Source organism: Hibiscus syriacus, unplaced genomic scaffold (assembly GCF_006381635.1).
Source record: "Hibiscus syriacus cultivar Baekdansim isolate YM2019G1 unplaced genomic scaffold, ASM638163v2 tig00110379_pilon, whole genome shotgun sequence".
Lineage (NCBI taxonomy): Eukaryota > Viridiplantae > Streptophyta > Magnoliopsida > Malvales > Malvaceae > Hibiscus > Hibiscus syriacus.
The window spans coordinates 261664-274743 of NW_024062713.1; the positions used below are offsets into that span (position 1 = coordinate 261664).

Genomic DNA, 13080 nt, shown 5'->3' on the forward strand with positions numbered 1-13080 from the left:
ACACCTTTAAAATATTCAAAAATAAATACTAACCTTATCGACCTCCCACCACGCAGGATAAAGTTTAGCTTTTCCATTACCCAACACATATGAAGTGTCTATCTGATCCTTCAAGTGAGCTACGTGAAAAGACGTCGGCATAATAGTTCATCGCGTATTTTTTATTTTCTTCAATTTTATTATTATCAGAAGACGTAACATCCATGCATCAATATGTTATTTTATAAAAAATAGATATATTAGTGAATTTCATAAATTAAAAAAAATTAATCAAAATGCAATATAAGAAGAATATAAGACTTACCCCCCGTCGAAATAGCCATTGTCTTCAACCCCTGATAACACACCCCACCAAGACCGATCAAGAAACAAATGCATATCATCATCGAGTTTGCATATGTCAGTGTAACACCCCTGGCTCCGCTCATGTAGATAAAAATCAACTACGGTCTTAGCCCAAAGGGTATTATCCAGAATTGTGTCCGGTAGTGTTCTCCTATCCACTTTAGATACCAGAATGGTACTGACCGGTAACTCATATGAAAGCCAACTCTTATCCATCATTTCGGGCACTTGAGGGGGTTTATCAATATGTCAACATATTATGCCATGTGAATCGGGCTCTCGAACGGTGGGAGGGACCTCTTGAATGATGACAAGGGCCTCTTGAACGGTGGGAGGGGCCTCTTGAAGGATGATAGGGGCCTCTTGAACGATAGGAGAGGCCTCTTGAACGATGACAGGTGCTTCAGGATTCTTCTTACTGAGTATTGGCACTATTGGGGTGAACGGAGACGTAATGGCACGTGTAAGACGTCTGATTCATGAACCCCGTCGTGCAAGAAAAACCCGACGTAAAGCATTTACCTTATCGGGCCGCTAAAAATAAATTAATACATAAATCAGTAAAAAAACAAATAAATAATGCCGAAAAAATGTTATTTGCATTTTTAGTATAGTATTAAACAAACTTACCTCATTGCGTAGAGTATGAACCTCATTCTACAACGATGAAACAATCTCGCGTAGAGTGGCTACCTCATCACGTAAAGTAGATACCTCACCACGTAAAGCACCATTGTCATCGCGTAAAACATCTACCTCACCACGTAAAGGTCGTACCTCATCACGCCATACACCATTGTCTTCACGTAAAGTATCGACCTCCTCACGTAAAATATTAACCTCATTACGTAACTCCCCTAACTCATCCCGTGGAGGTGGAGAACAGGGAGATAAATATCGTGACATCTTTGTCGGACGCCTATCATGAGGTGATGGTGGAGAAGAGGCTCGATGATGTGATTGAATAGGTGATGGCTCTCGTTGTGGAGGTGTATAATCGGCTCGATCAGGTGATGGCTCTAGGTGAGGTGATGGCTCTCAAAGTGGGGGCTGCTCATCATCCGTGCCATAAAAAACGCTTACTAGCTTACCACCAATCAGTGGCAAGCTCAACCTCTGTGGGTGTCAGCCTCTGTAATGGATAGTTGGCCTCCTAACAATATAAAAACTCAAACAAAGTTAAACGTCTACTAGTAATAACTTGTTTCTATATGGTAGTATTTGTGTTAACTTACATCATTCATCGTCGTATATGGTAGTAACTCTTCCCAATCCAACAGTCGGATCCTCCTCCAGGAAATAGCCCTAGAAATATCATTTGAATTTTTGATTGCATATGTCCGCATGCTGGAAAAAGCCTCAAATATCTAAATCTACAAAAAATATAATACACAAACATTAGTAATTGTTAAATAATTAATTTTAATTTTGGAAACATTATATAGAAATTCTTACCTTAAAGGCCCAAATAAAGCCTGCCAAAGTGTATTTGGAACCATGGCCACGCAAACTTTTTCGGTCCTCAAAGGCAGAAGACAACTTTTTCCAGGTAGCTTTCCATAGATATGAACCCCACGGAAACATGTTCCATGCATTTAGGTCATCTACCAATAATATTAGGTCCTCAGAAATAGGTTGTCTGGCCTCTTTGCCTAAAAAATCGATATGCAAAAGTAATAAATGGCATACTCGGACAACATCGAGGTCATCCATCTGAGTAAAACCATCTTTAACAAATAATGTTTTCAAGTTGTCGACGTGTAAACTTGGCTTCGCCTTTGCCAGCTCAGGAAAAACCCGAGATAACCATGATGGGCGGGCGATATGACTAGTGTACCGACCTACATCATCGTGTCCGAAGCGTAGACCAGTGATTAAGCAAAACTCCTCCCGCCCAAAACAAGTATACGCCGGAAGAAAATAAAACCATATATCTTCATCACCACGTTGTATCCTCTCGGGTAGATCGTTAGTCATGGTCTGAAGAAACAAATGGGTCAACATAGCATCTCCACCCGGATGTTGTACTTTCAGCCATGGCCCGAAACAAGTATCCTCAAACAATTTTCTTTGTACAGGTGTAAGCGTCGACGCAATTGTAGTGGCTAGGCTTAATTTATTCCTTAAGGTCAATGAAGCCGAAAAAAAATTCTACAAAAACAATAAACATACCAAGTTAGACATACCAAAAACTACAAATTATACACTATAAACAGACATGATATTAAACAGTGAAAACAAAGCCAAATATGTTTCAAACTTGCACGGTATTCACCCAAGTCATTATTCTATCATAGTTCACATAATGCATCATATAACATTCAAGAAATAAGCACTTATATAAACATTTAAAAGGACAACATATAGGTTTAGTGCAGGTTCAAGGATAACATAAAGAGTAGTAGTTTATTCTTGAAACTTAAATTCGCAAAACTGTGAAATTAGTATTTGTCTTTGTTTTTTGGTTGGAGTAATGCAATTCATTCAAGTTTCAATTTGCAGAAGAAGAATAGTTTCAAACAGTCTTCTGCAAATTGAAACTTGAATGAATTGCATTACTTCAACCAAAAGACAAAACAAAGACAAATACTAACTTCACAAGGTTAAAGACTAAACAGTTTAGCAGTATTGACAGCAACCGAATGAATTTACTAAGCAATCTAAGTGAAATGGTTAATCTATTATTGAAATTATCAGTAAAATTATCATCAATTTAAATATGAAAAATCTAATAATAATACAAAATTTTCAAAATAAAAATAATTAAAAAAACTAACTCTCGGTGGTTGATTTTCCATTTCTGACAGTGAATGGTTGCGATAGTGGCTCTGAGAGATAGAGATAGACGGATTTCGCCGGAGATGGGGACGGATGTCGCCGTAGAGAGTGAGAGATGGAGATGGGACTTTGTGATTTAGAGTTTTAGGTTATGATTTACGATTATACTATTTACATTTGTGTTGCGAAACTAATATTGTGTTTCGAATTTGAAAATAAAATTCGCGTTGCGAAAATAAACGCGCTTTGCGAATTTGACTTCTGTGTTGTGAATTTGACTTCTGTGCTGCGAATTTGGAAAATTGCAACGCGAATTCGTAAAATCGCAATTCGATTTACATATTCGCGTTGCAAATTTGGAAACTGAGTTGCGAAATTGGAGTTCGCGTTGCGAATTTGTTGGTCATTTTCGCAAATCCAAAAAAAATTGGTTAAAATCGTATATTATAAGGCATTTTCGATCACTGAAGTTATTTTCTCTAAAAAAAATTATAATCCGACTCTTAAATTTTTGTCTTCAAAATTACTTTCGTTTATTTTAAATTTATAATTATTTAAATATAATTTATTTATTGAAATTTGTTTTAATAATTCATAGATGTGTGAAATAACCTCAAACAAATTATATAAAATATTGTGCAATTTGAAGTCAAAAAGGTGATTTGCCTCAATGGTAAAGTTGTCCCTAGGACTCCTTTGGTCCTAAATTTGATTCCCCCATTAATCATTTTAATCTTAAATTTTTAATTAAATAAATTTTCTTACTAATCACATAGTATTATGTGTCACTTGAAAATGTATCATAATAATATGTTTACATATGTCACTTCTGGAATGGAGGGTTAATTTTTAAATTAAATTAAAATTATACTAAATCAATAGAATACATAAATATTAAAAATTAAATGTACAACTATGACAATTTTATTAAATGATATGTTACCATTTCCGTTAAAAAATAACGAAAAGTGATTTGAATGAACTATTTCTATAATTGAGTGGTTAGATTAGTGGCCAGCAGTATAATTTACCCTAGATTGAAAAGGAAATTGCAGGTGAAGATTTGTTGGGATAGGAAACTCTTTCCAAGAAATGGAAGTTTGAATTTTAGTTTGAATTATTGTTTGCATGTGCCCTCTCCTTCCAATTTTGTATGTTTCCCATGTTCGTATAGAAGTTTTTATATTATATTTTAAATTTTCTTTTAATCTATCTGAAATATTTTAATTATCTATTATACTTAAAAGTTTATTTAATTTACTTATTAAAAAATATTCTAAATTTATAAATATGGAAAATAAATATTTTAATCTAAAATCTCAAAATGATATTAGTTAGACGAAAGGCAACGAGGAGGGGTCCCATTTAGAAGGCGGCGTCGAAACGAATTTGATTGGTCATGTGATGGACGAAATACGCTCCAAATGCCTTCGTTTCAATGTCATTTTTTTAATTTTCTAGTTTCAATTCACACAAAATTAGATAATACAGAAACAAAGCAAAAAGAGATATGGATATTTGATGTTTGTATTTCATTAAAAGTTAATAAAAAAATAAAAATTTACTTAACAGCATAATAATATGACATATAACATTAATTAATCTAAAAAATTATTAAATTTAATGGAGTAATTAATATCAGTCAAAAGAATAAATTGATCAAATTCCAATACGATAATTTAATAATTTATTATTATTTAAGATAAAGTATACACATGGTCTTCCGGTTATAAGGTATTGTTTTAGTAAGTTCCTTAATTATTAAAAGCTATAAAATAATCTCTAAATATAGAAAACTGTTTTGTCAAGTCCTTTAGTTAAAAGTTACAAAATGTTCACTCGACCATTTATTATCTTTCAAACTCGTCAATTTTTATTAAAATATATTGATGATAATATGAGTTGTACGTTAACCTGCTGATCGAGATATTATAAAATAATTTCAAATGACTATCATATTTCAGTCAATGTATTAACATACAACTCATACTATCATTAATTATTTTAATAAAAAAATACGAGTTTAAAATATAATAATTAATAAAATAGAGAAAATTAAACAAAATATTTTTTTATGCGGTGGAAGGATGATTTATAATGTTATTTATTGAAAATTTGAGTCTTCGTAGACTTCACTACTTGAGCATAATTTATATATAATTTTAATTTGGATAACATGTCTGAAGCAAAACGCGTACATCAATCTGGCAACCTTACTCTTCAATTTCAAACCGCTAATATCGGAGAATCACATGCTCATCAACGGTTGAGACTTCATCATATAACGTGCATAAAACAAACTGGACCCACTTGCTTCCCACTCCTCACGCCACGCGTCCACATCTTACATCCCGTGATTACTGCTGCACTCTACCACTTATCCGGTAAAAAGAACCACGTAAAATCAAATAACAAATATACATATAAAAACATGAAAAATACAGTCAGACCCCAGCTCAAAAAAAACTTAAAAAGCGGCCTTTCCCGTCTCTCTCTTCCTTTACTCTTTCTCGAACTCCAGCTTAATTCAGCTAAAATGGCACCGTCATCTCGTCCACCAGCGCCGCCGTCTTCTATGGTTCTTGTTCTCCTCTTCCTTTCCTCCGCCGCATTGCTTTGTGAATCGAGGTTAAGCTTAGATTACTACTCGAAAACCTGTCCGAGTTTCAACAAAATCATGCAGGAAACCGTAACAAACAAGCAGATCACCAGCCCGACAACCGCCGCCGGAGCGCTTCGTCTCCTATTTCACGACTGTCTCCCCAACGGATGCGATGGCTCAATCCTCATTTCCTCCACCGCATTCAACAAAGCCGAACGTGACGCCGACATCAACCTGTCTCTCCCCGGAGATCCCTTCGACCTCATCGTCCGAGCCAAGACGGCCCTCGAGCTCGCCTGTCCCAACACCGTCTCCTGCTCCGACATCCTCTCCGTCGCCGCCCGTGACCTCCTGACGATGCTCGGTGGACCCTACTACAACGTTTACCTTGGCCGTAAAGATTCACGGTTGTCATCGGCTTCTTTGATAGAAGGGAAGTTACCCAAACCCAGCATGGGAATGTCACAACTCATCAATCTCTTTGCTTCGAGTGGGTTCACTGTTCAAGAAATGGTGGCCTTAAGTGGTGCACATACCATTGGGTTCTCCCATTGCAAAGAGTTCAGCTCAAATATCGGCAATGACACCCATTACAACCCCAGATTTGCCCAAGCATTGAAACAAGCTTGTGCAGATTATCCAAAGAACCCAACTCTATCTGTTTTCAATGATATCATGACCCCCAACAAATTTGATAACTTGTATTACCAGAATTTACCAAAGGGTTTGGGGCTTTTGGAATCAGATCACGGATTGTATAATGATCCAAGAACAAGGCCATTTGTGGAATTGTATGCAAAGGATCAAACCAAGTTCTTTCAAGATTTTGCTAAAGCTATGCAGAAGCTAAGTGTTTATGGGATCAAAACTGGGAGGAGAGGAGAGATTAGGCGCAGGTGTGATGCTGTAAACTGAGTCTTTTTCAGCTTGTTAATTATATAATTTGATGCGGTTTTGAATTCATTTGAGAAATATCATTTATACTTGTCTTTGTTTGTATCAATTGTCACATTACCAGGCTTCAATTTATATACATATTTAGTTACTCTGTTTTCTGGGTTTCAGAGTTCAAATCTTTTGATTTTGTTGTTGTTCAATGCAGTAGATCTTCCTGTGTTAATTTAGTCTAAACATGGGGATAAAACAACAATGAAATCAGGTAGAAAGAGGCCTTCTTTTTTGTGTGTGGGGTTAAAATTGATGATGTTGAATTGTTTAAGGTATTTTGTTTACTTTTGTCTCGTCTTTGTTTTCTTCAAGAAATCCTGGTTTAGTCATCAAGTTGACATTATAACGGTGAGTCTATTACCATATGTGATGATGCTTTTATGTTTTGCTTAGGCTCGATTGTAAGTGTTAAGATTATATGGATGTTTTCTTTCTTTATGTTTTTTTAAAGACTCCATGTATTGGTCACTTGAAACATAAGAATCGAACCAACCTGATGTTGGAGGCACAGTTGGTTTGTTGGTTTGAGGATTGAAATTTGAAATGCCTTAGCTTTCAAACTTGCACATCTCACCTCTGAGCTTCAACTTTTTTAATTTAGTCATTAAACTTTTGATTTACTCGTGTATTAAGTCATAAATGTTCAATCATAAGTAGACAGATGGCATCACAATCATATGCGATGATGTGGATTTTTTTACATGGGAGCGAGGGCCTAGACATGCCCAAAAAAGGGTAAATTATTTATTCAGTCACCCATTTATTATTTAGTTTTTGTTTTGGTCACTCCATTATTATTTATTTTAAATCGTACTTAATGTTACATTTTCTTTATGTTTTGGCCACTCGTCTTTAAAAAATTAGTGCTGATGTTGATGTCTCATCATAAGATCATGTCACATCATGATTGAAAAATAATTTAAAATGTCATATTAACATTCGTCTTTAAAAAATTAGTGCTGATGTTGATGTCTCATCATAAGATCATGTCACGTCATGATTGAAAAATAATTTAAAATGTCATATTAACATATTTCTTAATTTTTTTAATGGTATGTGATCAAAATATAATCAAATCGTAAGGTTGACTATAATTTTGAAAAGATATAATAGTTGAGACACCAAAATATAAATCAAATAATATGTGGGGTAACCAAATAGTTAATTTATACTGAATAAAAAAAATGTATCAAATAGTTAATTTACACTGAATAAAAAAATATGTATGAATTATGCTAAACATATTAGATTCGTTCAATTAATATATTTTTTTCTAGATTTAATTCATATATATAATTGTTATTATATTTTTAAATTATTATATATTTGTGTGTGTTGATTATTTTAGATAAGAATTTATAATGTTATATTGTCTCGGCTGACAAATTTGTTTTGGATTCACCATTCTATGTATCATTCATATCATTTTTTTATCTTCTTTTTCCAAAAATGAATGTTTTCTCTAATCACTTTGAAATTCTAAGTCATTGTTACAATTACCATTATCCAATAGTCTTCTATAATCACTCAAGATATTGATAAATTCTATTAGTTTAGACTTTATCTATATCACTTTAAAACTCTACAACCTTAAAACTTATGAAACCCTAAATCACTCTTATCTATAATATCCACCATCCAATCAATATGAAATCAATATTTACAATATGTTTCTCATTTTTCACATCCTTACTATTAGGATCCGGAAGAAGATGTTTTATCATACAAAACTAAAGAGAATTTGAAAGTAGAGTTTTTTTCTAGGGGTGTTCACTGTTCGGTTAAAATTGAATTAACCGATCAAACTGAAATTTTGTTCAATTAATCGGTAGGTTAACAGTTTTTTTTTTCAAATTTTGGTTTCGTTTAATTCGGTTAGAAATCAGTTAATTAACCGAAATTATTAAATATTTAATGTATATATATATATATGTATATATATTAACTTTAGGGGTGTTTGAACTCGGTTTTTACTGAATTAGCCGACTAAATTAACCAAATAAACTAAAAAATATTAAATATTAAATATCAACGCATATAATAAAAAATAAAAAATAAATCAAGCGTAAAATAGAAAAAGGATAGAGGAACAAGTATTGACCTAATTAGTATTAAATATGTCAAGTTACATATACGCAAATAGAAAATGTTAATTTTATTAAAAAAATATTTAAATTACAATAAAGATTTATAATTATAAAAATAAATTAAATATTAATTACAATTTTTCTATAATTATTTTGTATAATAAATTAGTCATTTGAGATCATTATATAAAAATCATACAAATAAAATGTAAAAAAATCATATAAGAAACTCGAATAAAATATAGATTCGATCGGATCTAATTACATCGATAAATAAACTACAACATGAGATCAAACTATTGAAAGACCATAGACAATAGCAAGTCAGAGTTGAGCATTATGAGAAAATTATCTTGGAATCAAATTGTGTATCTAAATCTAATCCGAGAGTTTAAAGTATGAAATATTATCATAATAACAAAAAAAAACTATATCTTGATCAATCGATGAGACGTTAAATCAAACCTTAAGAAAATTAAACGAAAAGAAGAATTAAATCATGGAAGAAAATCAAAAATAAAAAAATACGTCATACAAATAAAATTATTAAAAAAATAAAGAAAAAATATAAAATAAATATGAAGAGTGAAAGATGAACTGAAATTAGTGTTTAAAACCAAATATATAGGTGTTAGTAGAAAGTAAATTGAAACGTAAGACATACAATTCAGAATCCAGCTAAGAAGAAAAGCATAGCTTTCTTTTTCAGAATCAATTCTCCATCCGTTAGCTTTAGGATGAGTTCATACCTCTGTTTTGAAAATCAGATCGGACCGGTCGGTTCAACTGATTCAACTGATAATCGTTATTTAGTCTGGTTTAATCTAAATCGGTTGAACCGTTATTAGTGAATCGACCAGAACCGTTGAACCGTTCGAACAAGACTGGCTGAAAACCGAAAAAAATCGAGAAAACCCGGGATTTTTTTTTTAAATTAAACCAAACAACGTCGTTTGTTAAACGAGCCAAGTCGAACTCGAGTATTGCTGAGCTCGACTCGAACTTGAAAACTTTAAAAGTAAGTTCAACTCAGCTCAAACTCACAAGCTAAAAATTATCAAGTTCAACTCAAACTCGAAATATAATATTAAAACTTGAACTAAAAAGGCTTGAACTCAAAAAAAAAAAAATTAGAAGCTCGATTAAAGCCTAAAATTCGAGCTTGATTGAAGTGAAAGAATAGTTCACTTAATGCTCACCAAAAGGCTCCATGATTTTGAATGCCAAATTATCTCTATTATTTATAGAAGTTAGTTGTGATGCGCTTCTATGTTTCTTAGCAATGTGAGATTGTTTTGTTCTCATATTTTTTCTTTTTAGACTTTTGGGATGCTCTTCTATGTTTCTTAACCATGTGGGATTGTTTTTAAAAAAAATTAAACCAAACAATATCATTTTATTATGATTTTTAACCCCAAATTTATTTTTTAATTATATAATTATATTTATTATTTAATATGTTTTACCTTAAATATTATGTTGTAGTTAATTTGAATAATTTTGTTTTACTTGATTTTATAGTTTTTAACTTATATATATTATGACTTGCTTTGAATATAACTTGTAATATAAAAAATTATTTTTTATTAAATATTTTTGATATTTTTATTTAATTTTTTAAATAATTATGACGTCGTTCGATTCTTCCGACCGATCAGATCGATTCGACCAGTTAAACTAATGAACCGATAGCATGACCCGTTCACTAATCGGTCTGATTCTGAAAACCATGGTTCATACATGACCCGTCTTTTCCATCACCGAGTCGCAACCGAGTTCGAGCACTAACCCCGAGTCAAGCAACGCTTCCCAGTCCACTTCCTCTTGTTCCTCCTCTCTCCCCCGTTTCAACATCTCCAACATCCTCCTCACTTTCTACCTTGTCGGCCCACTCGTCGTCCTCTCCACCTTTTCCAACTCCTCCACCGCACCGGCCACCTTCGCCAGCCCCTTTAACCTCAACCCGCCTGACTCGGTCCATACAAACCGCCACACAACCTTCCCGAGTTGAGTCATCCAACTCAACTCCTCAACAAACTCATCAACACTCACACCGCACCCGAATCCAACATTGCCGCCCTACCGTCCGAACCCGAAGTCAGGTTACACAATATAAGGAACACCCGATCCATCATATGACCCGATTTAACTATACTCAACAAAACCGGAACCGAACCGTTCTTAACCAATTTACTTCGATTGCTCTGAACGAGCGAGAGATGGTAAAGCGCCAAGGCCGAGTCATAGCGAGTCCGCTCAGTCCCTGATCTCAGCATGTGCATCAATGGTTGCAAAGCTCCCAAAGCTCCGATGGCGGTCTTGTTATGATCATCAAAGGCTAAGCTAAAGAGTGCACCGCAAGCATGCTCCTGCGCCTCACGGGATCCCGATTTCAACACATTGATAAAAACGGGAACCAATCCTGACCGTACGATCTTAACCTTGTTGATCTTTTCCAACGATAAGTTCACCAACACTGCAATTGAGTTCACTTGAATGTTCACGTACCTGGAAACGATCAAAGAAAATCTGATAGTACACGTGGCGTGCAAAGAACAGCCCTGGAACTCTCTTGTGTTCTAATCTTCCTTAATTCAATCAATGCTCCTTGGATGTCGAAAGCTTGTGAGCTTTTCAGTTTCGTGAGAAACGATTCTTCTTCTTCGTTGATGTTACGGGTCGTTAAGGTTTCGATTTCCGAGGAGGATGAAGCGGATGAGTAGCAACTCGGACGATCCGTGAGTTGTAATGGCGGTGTTACGACATTGATCGGAGTCCTAAAGGCGGCAGCGGCAACCGATTCATCGGAGCTGGAACGAGTTAACTCAGTGACTGCATGATCCAACTTCACTGAAGGAACATCTTTGACGCCTTGAATCAGATTTCTTTCTGTAACAGATATCCTTTTTTCTTCTTCTCCGATGTGGGTTTTTGGGTTTCTGGACGATAATGTACGAACAAGTTCCTGAGCTCTGGAAAACTCAAGGGGTTTTGGAGGGTTTAAAGAACGATTTTGACACCAATTATCAATGGTGGATTTGAGAGCAAGGTTAGGGATAGCAGTGGAGAAACCAGGGACCGAACCATCGTTGAGAGTTGGTGTAAAGTCCATGTTTTTACAGGCTTCAACACAAACTCTTTCCAAAGTGTGACCCGAGGAAACTATAACTGGGTCAGGCATCAAAGACCCTGAAACGGGGCAAGAAAATTCTTCAGGGATCAACTTTGGCTGAACTCGATGATGAGATTGTTGGCATGTCCTGGAAACGCTTGCAGACGATGATCTTCGAAACAAAATCTTCCATTTTGGCTTCGTTGATGCAACTTTCTCCGTCTCTTTACCCGGAATAGAATGGAAAAAATCTCTATGATGAGTTGGTGATTTATGAACCACCAGCTTCATCAAAGCTTCCTGGAACTCCATTGTTGAGATTCTTGGGATCAAACACCGAAGCTTTGAATCAACATGTTCAAATGAAACCGGAAGAGACAAAATAAGGATGGAGTGAGTTACTGCAAATGTTGTTATAAGGAAGACGGAATCATAAAAGAGAAAGTTAAGGAAATTGTTGGTGAAGACTAAGTCCTAGAAGAGATTGGATGATGAAACCATGATTCGGGGATTTGAGGGTTGCAGTTTTCCTGTTAGGATTCTTTGTTTTATTTTTATTCTTCAAATCTCTGATTTTAGAAACAATTTCCCAAACCCTAGTAGCTACTTCCTCCCAACTATGCTTTCCACTTGCTTCGAAAACTTTTTATCATTTTTTATAATATTTGGCTATTATTTAATCATTTTAATTTTTTTAATCTTAATATAAATATATATAGTAATGAAGGATAAATAATTTAGTCAGTGCATTTCAAGTGTTAACTTAAATTTCTTTTGTTTTGGTGATTTTTTTTTTTTATAATTAAAATTGCTTTTAGTAAATCAATAATCTATTCATAATCATAATCTGTTGAGGCATTATTAGTGCTGTTGAATCTCACAACACTGTTGACAGCTTTATCTGCTGTAAAAAAAACTCGCAAGTATAATTGCACATCTTTTTCTGGCTTAAACATGGTTTAGATTTATAATATAAAATTTAAGGGTTATATTTATTATGCTGAATATTTTATTATCTTTATCACAACCGTTTAGAGTGACTTAACACAATAAAAGAATATCACATAACATTATTATAAAACATGAAAACTTGATTTAAAAAATTAGGATATTCTCAAAAAAAAATTAAAAATGTTTTTTATTTTTTAAAATTAATTTTTATATATTGAATTATTTACTATTTATACATATTTTTTTGTTAGTTTCTA

The 13080-nt window shown here is 33.9% G+C and overlaps 1 protein-coding gene and 1 pseudogene across 1 annotated transcript; one reads left to right on the plus strand and one right to left on the minus strand.

Annotated features, from left to right (window-relative positions):
• Positions 1-5580: 5580 nt before the first annotated feature.
• LOC120121752 (peroxidase 31-like) lies at positions 5581-6789 on the plus strand. Its single transcript, XM_039141043.1, has one exon. It carries the CDS (start codon positions 5660-5662, stop codon positions 6638-6640), a length of 981 nt encoding a protein of 326 aa, XP_038996974.1. The 5' UTR covers positions 5581-5659; the 3' UTR covers positions 6641-6789.
• Positions 6790-10465: 3676 nt separating this feature from the next.
• On the minus strand, positions 10466-12222 carry LOC120121761 (annotated as a pseudogene).
• Between the last annotated feature and the right edge of the window lie 858 nt (positions 12223-13080).

What these genes read in the sequence shown, in the direction of transcription:
- LOC120121752 (XM_039141043.1), top strand. Translation starts at nt 5,660, where the DNA reads ATGGCACCGTCATCTCGTCCACCAGCGCCGCCGTCTTCTATGGTTCTT.